The 19,447-nt window shown below is 47.6% G+C and overlaps 1 protein-coding gene across 3 annotated transcripts in view; it reads left to right on the top strand.

Moving 5' to 3' along the window:
- Window positions 1-9,797: 9,797 nt before the first annotated feature.
- Window positions 9,798-19,447, top strand: part of ASTN1 (astrotactin 1) — a 202,717-nt gene continuing 193,067 nt past the window's right edge. For all 3 annotated transcript variants that reach the window (XM_034778724.1, XM_034778723.1, XM_034778726.1), the window contains exon 1: window positions 9,798-10,317. In XM_034778724.1, coding sequence (XP_034634615.1) covers window positions 10,032-10,317 — 286 coding nt within the window. In that variant the 5' untranslated portion in view covers window positions 9,798-10,031. The remainder of the gene's footprint in view (window positions 10,318-19,447) is intronic.

The following is a 19,447-nucleotide window of genomic DNA, read 5'->3' as shown; positions in this document are numbered from 1 at the left end:
AGGGTCCTGCTGCTGGGAACTCAGCGAGGGGAGAGGGGTGGGGAAACAGGCAGGGTGGAAAGTGAAGGGGGGAAGATGGATGGAGGGAGGGAGGAAGAGCAGGACTTTGACCATTGGGGATTTATTTCTCCAGTGGAAATGCAAAGAAATGGAATCTTTCCAGGGGGTAGCCTCAGCACAGTGGCAGATAAAGTGGAACAGAGCCAAAGGGAGTGTGTGTGTGTGGGGGTAGGCATGGGCCTGTTGCAGAGAGGACAGGACTATGTCTGTTTGTACAGATCTGGGGATCCGTCCCCTTCCTGCCTAGCATAAGCACAGCCCAGGACTGACAGGAAGGGGGGTGGGGATGGAGTGTGTTCCATTTCGCAAGCAGACTTTCACAGATTATGTTGTGAAGTGACTGGAAACAGGAAGGATTCAGAGATTTAGGGAACGTCGGGGAATTAGACATTGGGATTAGCCAAAGGGCTCACGGGAGCCAGATGTTCTGTATGAAACTTAGTTTGCAGTTCTCCCCCTCTCCAGGCTTCCATTCCACTTCCTGCCCCTGACATTGGGACAGATCCTGTTGCCCTCAAGAAGCCAAAACTCCCTGTCCACTGCTGTCTCATAAAACATCAAGTCAAGTTCAAGGGCTTGGCCCGTCTCTTTAGGACACTCAATGGCCTGGGCCCAGAATATCGAAACGATTAGCTAGAGCCCCAGGAGAAGGACCGTGGTCAACAACGCTGCTGCCCAGGCCCAGTGGAACTTTCTGCCATAAGGATAAAGCTCATGTATGCAGAGAAGGCAGAGCTTTCTTGGGGGCTGGTCTGAGAGTGAGAATTAATTTCCTAGGAGCTAAGGGCCATCACAAATCTCCCTTCCTCTCGCTCCAAGTGGGGCTTCTTTGGCCTGCTTTCTCTAACAAACATACAGTAGACTATATGCTAAAAACTCACTCTACCACATGCACAATTCTGCCCCTGGGGAGGGGCTGAGAAAGAGAACGAATCACACATGACTGGTGTTAGTCATGTTGCTTAATGCATGGCTGGAAGATGCTCAGGTACTAGGGTGTTGATGACAATATATGAACCTATACTGTCTGGAATAGAAGCTAATTGGAGTCCTTATGCAGTGCAGGTCAAATTCCTATGAGGCCAATGTGCATTGCCTCCCCCATTTGCATCTAGGTCTGCTTAGGAAAGGCTGAGTAAATGGATTCCATGAGCCACTGCTCACTGGAATTGTCAGACCAGGTCAGACCCCTGGTCCCTCTAGTCCGGTGTCCTCTCTCCAACACTTGACAACACCAGCTGCTTCAGAAGAACCCTGCAACAGACAGTTCTGGGATATGCTGCCCCCAGGGAAAGTTTCCTCCTCACCACAACAGCAAGAGGTTGACTTATTCTGTGGGGCCAGTGGGTTTCTATCCTTTTCAAGGCTCTTGTTTTTTTTTAATCCTTACTATTATAAATCTGTTATTCATATAAACATCCAATCCTTTTAGAGTCCTGCTTCATTTTTGGTCTCAGTAATATCTTGCGGCAATGGGTTCCACTGGATAATTTTGAATTTTGTGACATAGTATTTCCTTTTACCAGTGTAAAATGTGCTGCCTCTCCCTGTAACTGAATGTCTCCTTGTTCTTCTTGTACTCTTGCTATAGTGGCCAATGGAGCTACAAATGTCTAACACTTCTAGGCAGCATGCTTATCTCCTCACCCCTGATCCTCCCCACCATTGTCTGCCTGGAAGCCATGGGTTATTTCTATTGTATAGCAAAGCCGCCCAGTGAGAGGAGACCCTACCAAATCCCTAGAAGTGAATCAATGCATCCACTAACCCAGGATCCCACAGACAAGGCTGCTCACTGAACTGTGATTTGATGAAATCCCTTCTTGCTAGCATGCCCAAGGCTATACCAGCTTCCTCATAGCAAAACTGTAGCACAGAACAGACAAAGCTTGAACCACATTCTTAGAGCAAATGCAACCGAGCCAATAATCTGCCAACTGAAACACGGTGAAAATCACTCTAGCTCTCCTGACAGCAGCTTCTATAGATGAAATTGAGTTATAGCTAAGTGGTTTCAGCATTGTATTGCTAAACCCAGGGTTGTGCGTTCAATTCTTGAAGGGGCCATTTAGGGAACTGGGGTATTGGTCCTGCTTTGAGTAGGGGGTTGGCCTAGATGACCTCCAGTCCCTTCCAACTCAGATATTCTATGTATCTGGAGAAGAAGGTGAGAAATAAACATTGTCCATTTTGCTGGATCCTTTATTGTTGCTTGTGGCCAAAGCCATCTTTAAATAATGCTAATTGCACTGCTGTTGCATAGCACTGACTCCAGACAGGTGTTTCCTCTCGTTTGGCTGCCAAATAAAGCACATGGCAGAGCTGGCAACAGGCTACAGAAGGTGGGCGACTGCTCACTAATTGAGCATCTTCCATTTAGTCCATTTTCCAGAGAGTGACTGGCTGTTAGCCTGAAGGAGACAGCTCCATTGCCTTCATTAACATTAATGGGAACTGGGCACCTCTGTCTCCTTTGAAAATCCCAGACTGTGAGCTCTTGAGCAGGGGCTCTGCATATTGTCCTGTTAAGTGGTTGGCTACATGGTGCATAGTGCCACAGCACGATGCAAATAACGAGTCACAGGATAATGTCAAGACCAACCATTCATCCTGTTCAGCATGCCATGACTATGGGATATTGATGGAGGGACACAAGGAAAATAATAGAACAGGACATTTGAAATCATATGGGATGAGTGAACATCCTTCTTCTTGGGTGTCCTTCAATTGGTCCTGGCTTCACACCTTCTTTCATAACATGCCTTATTGGAACAATCTCCTGCCTCCCAACTCCCATGTCCCCTTCTTTACATCCTTCTTTAGTGAAGTTCCCTACCTGGATTACCTTATTGGTGGTATCTCCACACTGCGAGGGGAGTCGTCATGTCTCAATGAGTAGGACATTGGCCTGGGACTCAGGAGACTTGATTTCTATTTCTGGCTGTGCCACTGGCCTACTGTATGAACGTGGGCAAATCATGTCCCCGCTCTGTGCCTCAGTTTCCCCATCTGATAATGCTACTCACCTTACCCTGTAAAGACTCTAAGATCTCTCAATGAAACATGACATAAGAACAAACTATTGTTATTGTGTACAGAGATCTCCCAGCCAGAATGACCAGAGGCCACAACGTGCTTGTTCTGTCCTGCGACTGGTTTAGTTTCTAGTGGAGAAGCACCCTTGGGACAGAGACACGGCTATTTATTTGACAGCTTTTACTTGTGGTGCAGCATCTTGGTGGCAAGAGTCACTTTAGAAGCTCCCTGGAGAATACATTGTACCATATGAATAGCGAATTGGTTCACAAAACTATGGTAATAGAGAAACATATGCTCCCAAAGGGACAATTCCGGCCTTCAATCTCACAGACTTTAAGGCCAGAAGGGACCATTGTGATCATCTAGTCTAACTTTCTGCACATTGCAGGCCACAGAACCTCATCCACCCTCTCCTGTAATAGACCCAGAACCTCTGGCTGAGTTACTGAAGTTCTCAAACCATGATTGAAAGACTTCAAATTACAGAGAATCCACTATTTACTCTAGTTCAAACCAGCAAGTGACCCATGCTGCAGAGGAAGGCAAAAAATACCCCAAGGTCTCTGCCAATCTGATTGGGGGGGGAGGGGCGGAATTCCTTCCCAACCCCAAATATGGCAAGCTAGACCGTGTCTCAGCTAGACCCTGAGCATGATGACAAGACCCACCAGCCACACACCTGGGAAAGAATTCACTGTAGTTACTCAGAGCCCTCCCCATCTAGTGCCCCATCACTGGCCAGTGGGGATATTTGCTGCTAGCAGTCACAGATGGGCCATGCCATTATAGGCAGTCTCATCATACCATCTTCTCCATACACTTATCAAGCTCAGTCTTGAAGCTAGATAGGTTTTTTGCCCTACCGCTCCCCTTGGAAGGTTGTTCCAGAACTTCATTCCTCTGATGGTTAGAAACCATCTAATTTCAAGCCTAAACTTGTTGCTGGCCATTGGCGTTTAACTTAAATAACTCCTCTTCCTGCCCTGGTATTTGTCCCTCTGATGTATTTTTAGACAGCAATCATCTCTCCCCTCAGCCTTCTTTTGGTTCAGCTAAACTAGCCAAGCTCTTTGAGTCTGCTCTCATAAGGTAGGTTTTCTATTCCTCAGATCATCCTAGTAGCCCTTCTCTGCACCTGTTGCAGTTTGAATTCATCTTTCTGAAACACAGGACACCAGAATTGCACCCAATATTCTCCTGTTGCAATGAACAAACCAAACTTGCTTGCTCTTGTCCGTACTTAAACATAATTGTGCTGGGTATCATCCTCAGCTGGGGGAAATTGCTCCCTGGGGAGCCCTAGCAATTTAGGCCAGCTGAGAATCTGGCTCCTTTTATATCATAGAATATCACAGTTGGAAGGGAGCTCAGGAGTTCGTCTAATCTAGACCCCTGCTCAAAGCAGGACCAATCCCCAGACAGATTTTTGCCTTGGATCCCTAAGTAGCACCCTCAAGGATTGAACTCACAACCCTGGGTTTAGTAGGCCAATGCTCAAACCACTGAGCTATCCCTCCCCACACTGTGCTCACATTTACCCCTTAGTAACCCTCACTAACTTCCTAACCCCCAATAAATAAATAAATAAATAAATAGGCCACGTCAAACAAAAGCAATCAACAACATCACTGAAAAATCCCAACTGGAAATAAGGTAACATTTTAACAGTGAGGCTAATTAACCATCAGAACAATTTACCAAGGCCTGTGGTGGTGGATTCTCCATCACTGACAAATTTTAAATTAAGATTGGATGGTTTCAAAAAGATCTGCTCTAGGAACCATTTTGGGGAAGTCCTCTGGCCTGTGTTATACAGGAGGCCATACTAGATGATCACAGTGGTCCCGGCTTGCCTTGGAACCTATGATTAAGACAATAGGCTAACTTTTCCCAATTACAATTCTTTAACCCCGCCCAGTTATGGTTGTGTTAGTGTCACATGCACAAAAGTTACAGATGCAAAGGCTTGTTTGGTTATTGTTTAAAAAATTAATCTTTGTAAATATATACCGTTGATTTCACTTAAATGATTAATGAGGTTGGCAAGGCAGATGCCAAATGTCTAAAGTTTCTAGCAGTCAGCACTGGGAGTTACACAGGCATAACGGATGCAGGATTTGCTGTTATGTTCATTGTTTTATTCATTTGTATTTATTATTCATGTCATTATACAAAGGGTACTGCTCTAGTCTTTAGCTGTGTTGTTACATATTAAAGGGACGCCACCAACTTGAAATTTAATCCATTTTAAAACGTGAGTTAAATGCAATTTCATAGGCCACATGTCCCCCTCAACCGCCTGCCAATTTTTGTGGTTTTAGAATCACATTCCTCTTTTTAAAGAATGGTTTTCTCTCCCCTCTTGCTGTGTAGAAGAACCACACAAACAATGGAGGAATCTTTGGTCTTGATTCTACAAGCACTCATGTACTTAGGCCTTGTCTACACTAGAAAGCTGTACTATTTTAACTTTACCAGCACAGTTAAAGTGATAGGAATCCCCTGGTGTGGATGCAGTTACATCAGTATAAACTTGCTTTATACTAGCATACTAGTCCCATGTGGAAAAGGGAATAACCATATGGGCATAAGGTGCCTTTATACCAGAATAAATGCCTCTACACTAGGGCTTGTATGATTTTGCTACCAAAAAATAAAATAAAATAAAATCATAGCCCTAGCCAACATAATTATATCTTTCAAGTGTAAACCAGGCCTTACTTCATTTACATTCCCGTCAATGGGATGGGACCACTCACCTGGTTCATGTTACGCACGCGTGTAAGAGTTTGCAGGATCGAGACGTAATGGAATATAGAGGGGAAACAGGGAAGGTGACTATGCACAAAACACAGTCAAATGTGCAATAAGAAATTGAAAAAAATAGAATTTCCCCCCTCTCCAATCTCACAGTTATAGTCAGCGCAGATGTTGTTTCTACTAGAGCTAGTTCCAAAAAAAGGGGAGAAAAATCACAACCATTTTCCCAGAATGTTTCCTTTTTTCTAAATTCAATATTTTGAACAATTAAAAAAATAATTGACCAGCTTTATAGCCAGTTGAAAAACAAAGGGTGGGTGGAATGTTGCAAAAAATTCATCAGCAATGTCCCTGTTTATTTTTTTATTATTTTGAAATTTCATCAAAATTAAAACCAAAACATGTGACTAGCTCTGATATCAATCAATTTCAGACCGAGATGTGGGGGTGAAATGCTAGTCCCATTGAAGGCAATGTGAGTTTTCCCTTTGAGCCCAGGTTTTTTAGGTTGATGGTGCCTAACATCACATTTCTCTCTGGAAATCTTTTCCGTGCTGCTGTATTGTTGTGGGTAGGATTATTATAAATAATGAAAGAGATTAGAGAAGAATGTTATATTCAGTTGTTCACTTTGTGCGCTTGGCAGAAGTTTGGCATTGTCTGCTATCTTTTCCCTAAAGTTACCCACCTTTGCTACTGCAAATTTAGCTCCACTGTAGATAGCAGCTGTGGGAAAACTAGTTAAGAGCAGGCATTGGCAGCTCCAAGTGTTTTAAACTGGGTAGATCTGCTCTGAGCAGGATTAGATGGCAAAGTTTTTAAAACATTAGCAAACTTTTTGGAGCCCAATCTACACGAGGGCAGTGCTTTCTCTTCTCTTCTCATACCGCCCTCATCACTAGTGCTTAATTTGTGCCAGGGCTGAGCCTGGCACCTCTGGGCTTGCTGCATCAGTTATGAAAGTACACCTCTACCCCGATATAACAAAACCCAATATAACACTAATTCAGATATAACGCGGTAAAGCAGTGCTCTGGGGGGGAGGGGCGGGGCTGCGCGCTCCGGTGGATCAAAGCAAGTTCAATATAACACGGTTTCACCTATAACACGGTAAGATTTTTTGGCTCCCGAGGACAGCATTATATCGGGATAGAGGTGTAATACAATTGCTTGAGCCTGGCACTTAATTGCTTAAGCCCCAGCACCTCTTTCATAGCAAATTAAGCTTTGTTCATCACCATTGTATCTGAGTGCCTTCCAGCTGGGCGTGAAGCGCCATGACTAACATCTGTCATGTGTGGTTCATTCTATTCAAGCGTACACTGACTGCTCTGTGATCATACCAGGGGAGGCAGGTTGAAGAAGTGAGACTTGCACTAGGAGCGGATGGTGAGGAGGTCTGTGATGGTCCGTAACTGCTGGGGGCATTCCTTCCAGGGTCTCAGACCAGCCCCCAAGAAAGATCTGTCTCCTGCACAGCTGAGCTTTACCTTAGTGGTAGAGAGTTCCCTGGTGTCAGAGGAGTGGAGCTGTCTTCATCCTGGAGCTTTAGGCTCTTTTAGATATGATGGGCCCAAGCCACTGAGCACCTGGAAGATAAAGTACCTAGACTGTGAGTTCTTTGGAGGCAGGGACTGTCTTTTTGTTCTGTTTGTACAGCACATAGTACAACGAAGTCCTGGGCCATGAGGCTCTGACATCCTACAGTAATACACATAATCAAAAATTAATCACTAAGACCTTGAGCTTGCCAGTGTAGAGAGCAGAGGACAGGTTTGATGTGCTTGCAATAGGCAGTGCTGCTGAAGAGATGGGCGGCAGCGATTGGTACTATCTGGAGTTTCCAAAGTGCTGAAGGCTTCATGCCTGGGTATATTGCACTGCTTAGCCAGTTTTAGCAATGGTGGGAAATCTGATGGTCAGTTTCACCATTCCCCCTCTATTGTTAGTTTTCATTTCCCTACTGTCTTCCACACAGCCCCAAGGAGAGAACAAACGCTTAACAATAGAACAACTGGTTGTTAAACCACCAATGTTGGAGACTTGGAAGCAGGTGAACCTTCTGAAACTACTGTGAACTAATTTTTAAAAACTGATCGGACTTCGAGGTGGCAGTATCCCTTTATGCTCCCCCCTCCTCCCCGCCCATATAAAAAAATGTTCAAACATAACATTGCTAGTAACTTCCTTTTGTGATTCTTTGTTTGTGATTTAAATCGTTTGCCGGAAGAGGATAATGGCCACCAGATCTGATCCGTGTGGAACAGAGGAATGTTTAGGGGTAACAGTTTCAAATGCTCCTAAGTGACATAGAAGCTAAGCCCCATTTTCAAAAGTGACTTAGGCTGGGTCTATACTACCCACCTGAATCGGCGGGTAGAAATCGACCTCTCGGGGATCGATTTATCGCGTCCCGTCGGGATGCGACAATCGATCCCCGAATCGACACTCTTACTCCACCAGCGGAGGTGGGAGTAAGCGCCGTCGATGAGAAGCCGCAGAGATTGATTTTGCCGCCGTCCCTACAGCGGGGTAAGTCGGCTGCGATTCGTCAAATTCAGCTATGCTATTCGCGTAGCTGAATTTGCGTATCTTAAATCGACCACCCCCCGTAGTGAAGATGTAGCCTTAGGCTCAGGTCCTCAGAGGTATTTAGGCTCCTAACTTCCACAGATTCCAAGGCCAGAAGGGACCACTGTGATCATCTACTCTGACCTCCTGCACAATTAGGTGCCAACTGGCTTAGGTGTCTCTGAAAATCCCACTAGGTGCCTATTTTAAAGTGCCTACATACTTTTAAAAATCTAGCCCTAATAGCCAATGGCCCAGTCCTCAAAAGTGTTTAGATGTCTCATTTCTCGAAAATGATGGCAGTTAGATGCCATAAATACCTTTGAGGATCTGGGCATAAGTCACTTTTGAAAATGGGTTTTAGGCTCCTTAGTCATGGAGGTGCTTTTGAAAATGTTACCCTGGTTCTAAGATGAGGAACGGCTCCCTGGTAAGGATGTAATGAGGGACAGTCGACTTTGAGAGGTATGCTGCTTAGTTAAGGAATAAGGGAATATCTATCTGGATGTCTGTAGTTTGAATACATGCACTACAAAACACAGTTGCATACCAAAAATATCCCTTGCTTAAGAGTATTCTTTTAATAGCTGATTGCTAAAATAGGTTTAGCATCCCAAGCTCTAGAGGAAATAAGGGCCCGCTCCAGTTTCCATTGAAGGGAATGGGAATCTGTCCATTGATTTGAGTGGGAGTTGGATCAGTCCCGAAATGCTTTACAGAGCTTTTGTAAAGATTAGTTAACAGCTTATTATGGCATTCTACCCTTGGCATGGCTGGGGCTGACTTATTTCACCCATATGATTCTTTCACACCATGTTGAGCCAAACTCTGCATTGCCCTGCCCGACTCTGCTGATTGCAAAGCGGTTGCAAGCGTGTAAGGCAGCTGGCAGTATTCCTTTTGAGAGGTGAACTGCAATGGTCTGGAGATGGGCTGATGGGCAGAAACCTCCCACGTTGGGCGTGCACTCTGCCAGTCTCCTGCCCTGCTTCAGTGAAACTGCCACCGCATTTATGGTTATGGTTGCAAACATTATTTTTATACCCCTCAATCAGAAACCAACCTGGAGCTGCACTTCTGGGTGTATGTGACTGGGTGTGTGTGCAGGTGATCTAGCAAATTAGGAGAGGATGAGAGAAAAGCAGAGACGCTGGAAATGTTTGCACTGGAGATCATAATCCAGAATCAAAAGCCTCTGCTCTCAGCTCTGAGGCACTGCTCGGTTGCCCCCTCTGGAGAGTGCGGGGGCGGGGGTCAGATCTTTGCATTTGCAAAGCGTAATTGGGGGGGGGGGGGGATGAAAGCAACCGCCAACATTGCAAAGCAGGTGGATAGCAGCGCGTGAGCGAGCGCTGGGGAGAGGATGCACAGGAGGAGAAAGGCAGCAGCGCTGGCAGCCGGCTCGGAAGCACAGCTGCTTCTGTGAAATCCACCGCACTCCTCCCCGTGCATGCAGCCTGCGAACAAAGGAACCCAGCGGCGGGGGGTGCATCCGAGCCGGAGCCTTGCCCTGCAAGCTGCATCTCAGTCCCCCTGAGCAGGGCTCTTCCCCCCGCCCCCTCTCAGCGCTGGGAAGGAAGGGAAGGCGGATCGGGCTCAAGATGGCTTTAGCCCGGCTCTGCGCCCTGCTTGCCTGCTGCTGCTGGCTCCCGGCTGCCGCTGCCGGGGCCGCGGAGGCGGACGAGGACCCGTCCAAGGAGCTGGAGTGCAAGCTCAAGAGCATCACGGTGTCGGCGCTGCCCTTCCTGCGGGAGAACGACCTGAGCATCATGCACAGCCCCTCGGCCTCGGAGCCCAAGCTGCTCTTCTCGGTGCGCAACGACTTCCCCGGGGAGATGGTGGTGGTGGATGATCTGGAGAACACCGAGCTGCCCTACTTTGTGCTGGGTGAGTACTGGGGCTGCCAGCGCCCCTCCCCCCCATAGCGACAGGCAGGGCCCCTCCTGCATGCAGCAGCCACGCACCCTGCACCCCCAGATAGTGACAGGCAGGGCCCCTGCTGCACGCAGCAGCCATGCACCCCCACATGGCCACATGCACAGCCCCTCCTGCAGCCATGCACCTGGTCTGGACAGTAGGCAGCACCCCCAAATAGCCACATGGGCAGCACCCATGCATCCTGTGCCTCCAGAGGGCCACATGCACAGCCTTTCCTGCACAAAGCAGTCATGCACCCCTAGCTAGCAGGCTGCACCCCCACAGCCACGTGCACATCCTCTTGTATCCAGCAGCCATGCATCCTGCAGCCCCACATGGACATCCCTTCTGGCATGCAGCCATGCACCCAGCCTGCACCCCCAAATGGCCACATCCATGTGACCTCTTGCATGTGTCATTCATATTAATTCAGCCAAAAGCTTCACCCACACTGCTACTCCTCCACATTGTACCATGCAGGCCATTGTGCCCTTTGAATAACACTCCTCTTCCTCCAGGTAGCTACATTCAGGTTAGAGTGGTTTCTATTATATATTCAACTAACCAGATTCATTCCTTTTGTAACATGGTGGAAAAGTATCCACAGGCACCTCATTTCCCATCAAGGCTTTTGTCTCTGTGTTCTCTTTGCACCCAAATACTGTGTATGCACATGAGCAGCCTTCATGCAAGACTCCCATATCCATCCACATGGTTGCATGCTCTCTATTCCATATCCGTGCTCTGGCCAAAGAGTTCTATGCACTTTACCTACTACAAGCGGAATTCATCTGTCAATATCTATTGATTTCCAGGGGCCTAATGCTGGTCTTATTTATACACTGGTGTATAACCTGTATCTCCATTGACTCCAACAGATTTACTCCTGATTTATGCTGGTGGGAGATATGACTTAGGCCTTGGCTTTGTATATCCTATATGTGCTTCCTGCCATGCTAATGCAACCACTTACACTTTGCTTCCTGCATGCCAGGCCGAATTTGCCTGTCCATGTAATCTGTTTCATTCGCTTTATGAAACCCCTCCAGAATGCCCCACTCCCATCACCTCCTGCATGTAAAACTCACCCACTCAGTACAACTATGGTATCATCTTTATTGCAGGGATCAGATTCCAGACATCTACATGTCCCTTGCCTCCTGCCTGCAAAACTCACCCATCCATCAAAACTTCAGCATCAGCTTTGTCACATGCTCCCACTTGCACCTTGCCTCCTGCATGCAAAATACACCCAGCTTGCAAAACAGCGGCATCATCTTTCTGACGCCAGCGTCCAAGCAGCCACCCACAGCTCCCCTTCCTTATGCCAAGTTCACTTGTCCAATGATGCTACAGCATGGTGTGTATCGCCCCTCCCCCATGTATCTATCACCTTCCAAAACAGAGGTGCATGGACATACATTTTTGCATATGTTTTGTCTGCCACTCCAGAGTTCTCCATCCTTTTTAATAGCCTTCCTCAGTCCAGAAAAAATATGGCCACACACATGCTGCATGCAGGATTAGTATATTGATCCAGCTTGGCTGTGTCCTTCTCATTACAGTCTTTCTCTCCACCCCTAGGAGATCCATTTCTTGCATGCAGAACTCCTCCATCCAGCTCAGCTGCTGAAGCCATGTAGGGGGAAGGAAATGGGTGGGAGGGGTTGGTGGGCAGAAGAATACACTCCTGTAGAATTGACACTGGTTGCAGCGTTCTTTGATGATGGAGATGGGATGAATGTGAGTGGCAATCCCTAATCCTTGAGGTCTGGGGAGATGCCTGTTATGTGGGGATACAGTGCGGCCCCACAGCACTCATTAGTGGAGTTCTGGCCCAGCTGGTGCTGAAAGTGGAGTTCTGGCCCATCTGGAAGCGCCGGGGTAATTCCTGCTTTGTATAATGTTTCTGAATACAGCGTTAGGCCGCTGAGGTTTCTCAATGGTGCCTTTGTAAAGATGTGTTACTATGCAGGTGATGCATTTGGAGCTATGGAATGTGTGTGCCAGGGGCTGGGGAAGGCTGGATCTGTGTCATGCACACGGTGAGCATGCCCAGTGCATTTGCTGGAAATGCTGTATGCACAGTGCTTCAAAGGAAGCCTGGGAGAGTGGGATGTCAAATGTCAATGTGGCCACCCCGCCCCCGTTTCAACACCCAAAAGCCTTTCCTATAGGCTGGCATCTACCACGCAGTATCTTGTGTGCACGGCCCAAGCACAGAAACCAGCAGCTGTGCACTGGGCACCTCCGTGCAATGCTGCTGCCGGCTGCAGAAAGGCCTAATGGGGTTGCCATGGCAACTTGCAGCAGCAGCCACCGCCTGTGCTAGCTGGGCAAGCAATCACATGGTGCCAAGTCCACCCTTGGTGTAACTCAGTGGGGTTACACCAGGGGAAACTGCTATGGGCAGTTGTTGTCAGCACCTTATGGCTTCTCCGGCCTCCCGTTCGCACATACTGACACGCAGGTTCATCGGGATCTGCCATTCTCTATCCTGGGAGGGGGTGTGTGTGTGTCCAGCGGAATCTTGAAATCGACCGTAGTCCTGCAGGGTGTTTAGTGCATATGCCAAACCTCTGCAGGGGGTCTGGAACAATTTATGTAGTGTGGGTGCTGAGAGCCACTGAACCAAACTGTAAACCCTGTATATGATGGAAACCACTTCAGTTCCAGCATCTAGGAGCCTTTGTGAAATCGGGAGCCACACAAACAGGTTGATGTGTAGCCATTGTGCCTTGGTGTTTGTTTACTGTAGGCCTGAAGGACTCCCGTCAGGGATCAGGGCCCTTCTGAGCAAGGCACGGGATATGCAGTCACTGCCCCAGAGAACTTGCAGACTCCAATTCTGACAATAGATGGCAGATGAATGAACAGGCCTGGGAGAGCAAAGTAACAGAAGAGAGAGGTGCGTCTGCCTATGACAGGACTCCCAGGGGTCTCAGTAGCCACACGTAGTCACTGGCCTTGCCAAGGCATCCAAGCAGAGGTAGGTTTTAAGGAGGGATTGAAGAGAGAGTAAGGGGGAGGCTTTGCGAATTGTGGCCTGCAGAGCGTTTGTTCCCATGTGTGGAGGGAGGCATGAGAGAAAGCGTGGGGGCGTCTGTGAGGAAATCAAGTGAGTGGGCAGTCGAGGCTGGCGTTGGCAGAGTGATTGGGGATGGAGGGGTCAGCGTTGCCCTAAGAAATCAGATCCCCAGATGGTGAGCGTTGTTAGAAGGCAATGGCGCGACGTGGTGAGATGCTGGCCCTAGATTGAAAGTTAGGGTGGGGCTCAATGGTGGAGGGCCTTGAAGGCAGAGGCCAGAAGAAGCTTTTTCTTCATGTGGTTTCCTCTTCCATGCTGCAATGCCTCTTGGCTAGAAGGAGGAGATCATCCCGATGTAACTCCAGCCCCTCTGGCAGTTTGGCCCATCCAGGCATGGGTTGCTTTGTAGACACTGGTTTGTGCTGCCCTGTGTTTGTTTTAGACTGTAAGCTCTGTGTTTTCTGCTGTGTCTGTACAGTGCTGAGCACGTTAGCAGTGCTCAATAAATCACCACCACCCCCATTATTGTGTCTGCAGAGTAATGGCAATGTTGCCTCCTGGTGGCTTCATAGGGGAGAGTCAAGGCTCGGCCCCTTGGAAAATCCGCCTCCTTTCAGCTGTTTCAAATTGATTACCCCAAAATGGTGCCCCTCAAAATCAAGGCCTACTTTTGAACATTCTGGCCTAAGTCATGTTGAAGTGGGGTGGGAAGGAAGATGGTAATCAGATTGATGTGATTTTAAGGTCAAGTATGTCACGGGCTCTAGGGTTAGGAACACTTTGGAGGACAGAAGGACTTTAGGAGCCATGGACTTTTCCAAGCCCTGGTCTTGCACCAATAATCAGAAGGGGAAAAAATATTAACCTTTGGTACCACATGCACAATAGTGTGAAGATAATCTTGTGAGCAGTGAAGCAGGGCGGGAGTTGGCTGCATCATTGGTGGCTGGGTTCATATTCAAAACTGGGATGACTGCAACATATGACATATGGAGGCTGGGGGCTTTTGCCACAATCATCATGAAATCCCTGTCATTGGAACTGTTCTGGGTGGGGAATAATATGGTGAATGGGGCTTGGATGAAGCCAACGACAGTCAAGTGTTTCTTGCTGTGAGGCATTGTTTGCTGGTGAGATCACTTCAATTCAGACAGAGCTGGCTGCCGCAGATGCAGTGAAGTTGTTTCTTGAGGGGACAAATACAGAGGGACAGAATCGCAGCTGGCATAAGTTGCTGTTGGTCCTTTGAAGTCAGTATGCTGACTTGCACCAACTGAGGATCAGGCCCCAAATCTCTGCTTGAGTGTTAGTTGCTGGTGCTCATTGGTGTGCTGGACACTCTGTATGTTACAACACTTGATTTTATCCATGTCTTGCTTGTCTGGTGACCAAAGTCAACAGGGAGATAGATGTTGGGGCGGCTGTTGGAGTGGCTTGTCAATGCCCGAATGATGCCAGCTTCTCCCAGAGGAGGGATTGGCTGGTACTTGCTCAAGAAGAAAACCATCTCTTGACACTGACCCTGTCTACATACAGTTATCACTCTTTTGAATCTCCCTTGTGAGTGGGTGGAAGATTGCTGGGAAGAAGAATAGTGAGAGGCAGTATTAGAGCCAGTATGGCCCAGTAGATAGGGCACTGTGCTAAGAACGAGTGATTTACCTCTCCGCCAGCTGCTCCAGGTGCCCAAAACAATGCGCTTGCACTGCTGGGGAGAGGTGCGTGACTGCTCTTGCAGCTTCCCTTTGCTTCCCTGTTAGAAAGTCATTTTTCTGTTGGGAAGCAAAGAAATCTGTGGGGGACATGAATTCTACGTGCAGAATTCAGGCCCAGTATTATCAGAATTACTATTTAGTTGGGAGCCCCGATGCGCACAGTTGCAAGACTCTCAATATATTTATAATAATTTTATTAATAAAGTTAGCAATTTCACAAACACTCCACCCCAATAAGGAGGTAGAGATGATACAGAATGAGCTGAGCAGCCATATATTTACACCATCTCTTGCAAAACAACCTGACGAGTTAGTTATCTTCTGCCTTGCCAACATCACCATCACCAGTGGTCGTCATCCTGGCATCTCCCAAGAGCTACATCTCTTTCTCTCTAAGCACACAGGCTGGGATGTAACTTTTATAATGTGTTACGCTGATGCTACTATGTCTAACGATATTCAGTTGGGGTTTCAGTCCCTTTCCTTATTTGTATGTCCTTGCCCTACTAATGTTGGGGTGCCTTCTCCCATAGGTTATTAATCCTTTTGCCTCAAGCTTATTGGTATATATGTCAGTTAGTTACCATGGCATTCTTGTGGTCAGTCAGCTGCTATAAACTAGCATCTTGTGTTTACCTACCAGCAGTTTAGTCGTTACAGCATCTGTCTTTTGATATCTTATGCTCTAGGGCAGTGGTTCTCAACCTTTTTGGGCTCAGGACCCATTTGTAAATGTTTATGGCCTGTCATGACGCAGTAAATAGTCTGGGGATGGAGGCCCTGGGATGGCTTGGGTCCAGATTGGGTCCTGCCTGGCACTCATCTCACAGAGGCGGCTCCTGCAGCTCCTGTGCTGTGGGGCTAGCTGGGCTTGGCTCTCTGCTCTGGGCGTTACAACCTCCAGGGTTGCAGTGTCACTCAGGTTAGGCCCTGTCCCCATGACTGGGCCAAATGTGTGTGAGTGGAGTTGTGACCTGGCTCATGGGGTTGCAGTTCTACTCACTGAAATCCGGTCTACCTGGACTCCCGTCGTCATGGCTGCTGGGCCAAACCTGAGTGATGCTGGGACCCAGAGGTTTCAGTGCCTAGAACAGGGAGGTGAGCCCAGCCAGCCCTGTGGGACAGGAGCTGCTATGCAATCCTTTGAAACATGCTGGCAACCCAGTTTTGGGTCCTGACTCACAAGTTGAGAACCCCCGTAGGGCAACTCTTGGTTAACTACTTATGCTAAGGCTTTTGGGGCCTTATATCTTAATTAGTTTGGCTAAGCTGTTGTCTTACAGGCCTTGAGGCCTTCTACCTGTGCCTCACCTAGCAAATACCTATACCTATAAGCTACACAATCCCGGGGTCTTGCTGGCTTCCTGGCTGTTACTGGATTCCCAGGGGATAGCAGTTGCCTGGAGTGCTTTATACTAGCTGTGCTTGGCAAGGATGTTGCATCCTTGTTTGAACATCAGGGCAGTAAGCGATGTCTGTGTCACCTTGAGGTGGGGTCACTGCAACATGCTTAACACAGGGATCCCCCTCAAAACCATCTGGGCTTTGAGGCTAGTGCAGACCGAGCTAGCCTGTTTGTTAAGCTAGGCTTGGTGCAGAGAACACATTACTCCTGTGCTCTGAGCTGGGTGTTGGTTCTGACCCATACAGCCTTCAGGGGCTTAGGTCATGGGTATTTCACAGATGGCCTCTCTCTTGCTGTACTGTGGTGTTACGATCATCCAAGGCACTGATATTAACAGTTCTCTCTTGAGAGGGCAAGGGCAGCATTCTTGCTGAGGGCTCTTTTGGTGTTAACTCACTGCCCATTTAGGTTTGGTGACCTTCAGGGGACACTGTATGAGTAATCTGTTATCCCATGCTTTAGATTGGAGTCATAACGGGTCATATTGAAGGATGAACTGTGAGGCTGGAGGGAGGTTACTAGTGGAGTTCCTCAGAGATCGGTCTGGGGACCAATCTTATTTAACATTTTCATTCAGGACCTTGACACAAAAAATGGGTGTGCGCTAATAAAATTTGCAGATGACACAAATTTGGAAGGGATTGCCAATATTGAGGAGGACCGGAATATCATACAAGAAGATCTGGACAACCTTGAAAAGTGGAGTAATAGAAATGGCATGAAATTTAAAAATGCAAGGTCATGTACTTAGGAACTGTCAAGGCTGATTCCCCACTCTGGCACTTCGAGTGCAGAAGGTGGGGGCCTGCAAGGATTTTAAAAATTAATACTGGCCACTCCAGGCTTCTATTAAACTCCCAAGGTTACAGCTTTTCTCTGACCTTGGCTTGGTAAACGCTGCCACCACCCAAATGCAAACCCCTTTTTCGGATCCCAGGAAGGCACACTTGGGAATTCCTTCCTGTGGGGTACCCTCAAGTCCTTTCACACACCCCCTCCGGGGAAGAGCTGAGAAAGAAAACAAAGGAAATTAGCTGTTGCCACCAGCTAATTTAACAATGTATGCACAAACCTCTCAGGACACCAAAAATCCAATCCTGTTCTTAAAAAAGGTAAATTTTATTAAAAACAAAAAAGAAAGAAAATACATCTGGAACTTAGGCTTTTGCTAGATTTGAAAAGAGCAATTCCAAAAATTAAGCACCTAAAATAGCTTTCTTGGGGGTTCAGCTTAAAGATTACAAGCAAACAAAAGCATCTGGGGTTAGCACAGAGGAGTCCCCAAGCCTTACAGAAAATAAAAGAAATAAACCTAATCGCATCTTTCTAGACATTTCCTGAGCTGCTTAGATATCTGGGTCGTTCTAGGTATAATCTGATGATTTCCATACTTGGCAAAAAGCTTTTTACAGCATACTCATAGCCCTGACTTTGCTCTGTTCCCCTCTCTCTGGAGAACCACACAGAACCCAAAGGGAAAGCTTTTTTCCCAAATTTAAAAAGTTCTAGCCTTCCCATTGGCTCTTTTAGGCAGGCGCCCACTCCCTTTTCTTTACCTGGGGGACTTTTTAACCCTTTACAGGTAAAGCAAGCAACCACCAAGAGGGACTTCATAGCTAACTGGCTGGCTGGGTGTCCATAAAAGGGAGCTACCCTCTCCCCCTTCATTTATCACAGGAACTAACAACAATGTCTGCTATAAGCTGGGGGATGTATCAGTTGGAAGTGACAGAGGAGAAGAAAGACCTGGGTGTATTGGTTGATCACAGGATGACTATGAGCTGCCAGCGTGGTGTGGCCATGAAAAAGGTTAATTCAATCCTAGGATGCATCAGGCGAGGTATTTCCAGTAGAGATAGGGAAGTGTTATTGCCATTATACAAGGTACGGGTGAGACCTCATCTGGAGTACTGTGTACAAGTCTAGTCCCCCTTGTTTAAGAAAGATGAATTCAAACTGGGACAGGTGCAGAGAAGGGCTAGTAGGATGATCCGAGGAATGGAAAACCTACCTTATGAGAGGAGACTCAAAGAGCTTGGCTTGTTTAGCCTAACCAAACGAAGGCTGAGGGGGGATATGATTGCTCTCTATAAATATATCAGAGGGATAAACATTAGGAGTGAGAGGAGTTATTTAAGTTAAGGGCCTATGTTAGCACAAGAACAAATGGACATAAACCGGCCATCAACAAGTTTAGGCTTGAAATTAGATGGTTTCTAACCACCAGAGGAGTGAAGTTCTGGAACAACTTTCCAAGGGGAGCAGTGGGGCAAACATCCTACCTGGCTTCAAGACTGAGCTTGATAAGTTTATGGAGGGTATGGTATGATGAAACTGCCTACAATGGCATGGCCCATCTGTAATTGCTATTAGCAAATATCTCTAACAGCTGGAGATGGAGCACTAGATGGGGAGGGCTCTGAGTTACTACAGTAAATTCTTGCCCAGGTGTCTGGCTGGTGGGTCTCCCCCACATGTTCAGGGTCTAACTCAAGGGTGGCCAACCTGTGTCTCTGCCCCAGGCCCCGGCCCCACTCCACTCCACTCCTTCCCCCAAGGCCCCTTCCCCTGAGTCTGCCGTGCCCTTGTTCCTCCTCATCTGCCCCTCCCCCCCAGTCTCCTGCACATCACAAAACAGCTGATGGCGGCGGGCAGGAGGCGCAGGGATGGAGGTGCTGATCGGTGGTGCTGCTGGTGGGTGGGAGACACTGGGGGCGGGGAGGGGGAGCTTATGGTGGGGGCTGCTGACGTATTACTGTGGCTCTTTGGCAGTGCACATTGGTAAATTCTGGCTCCTTCTCAGGCTCAGGTTGGCCACCCCAGTCTAACTGATTGTCATATTTGGAGTTGGAAGGAGTTTCTGTCCCCCACCCTCCCTGGGTCAGTCTGGCAGAGACCCTGAGAGATTTTCACCTTCCCCTGCAGCATGGAGCTCGAGTCACTTGCTTGTTT

Source organism: Trachemys scripta, chromosome 8 (genome assembly GCF_013100865.1).
Source record: "Trachemys scripta elegans isolate TJP31775 chromosome 8, CAS_Tse_1.0, whole genome shotgun sequence".
NCBI classification, from domain to species: domain Eukaryota; kingdom Metazoa; phylum Chordata; order Testudines; family Emydidae; genus Trachemys; species Trachemys scripta.
Note: the sequence above shows the minus strand (reverse complement) of the source record. Positions and strands in the feature narration are given on the sequence as shown.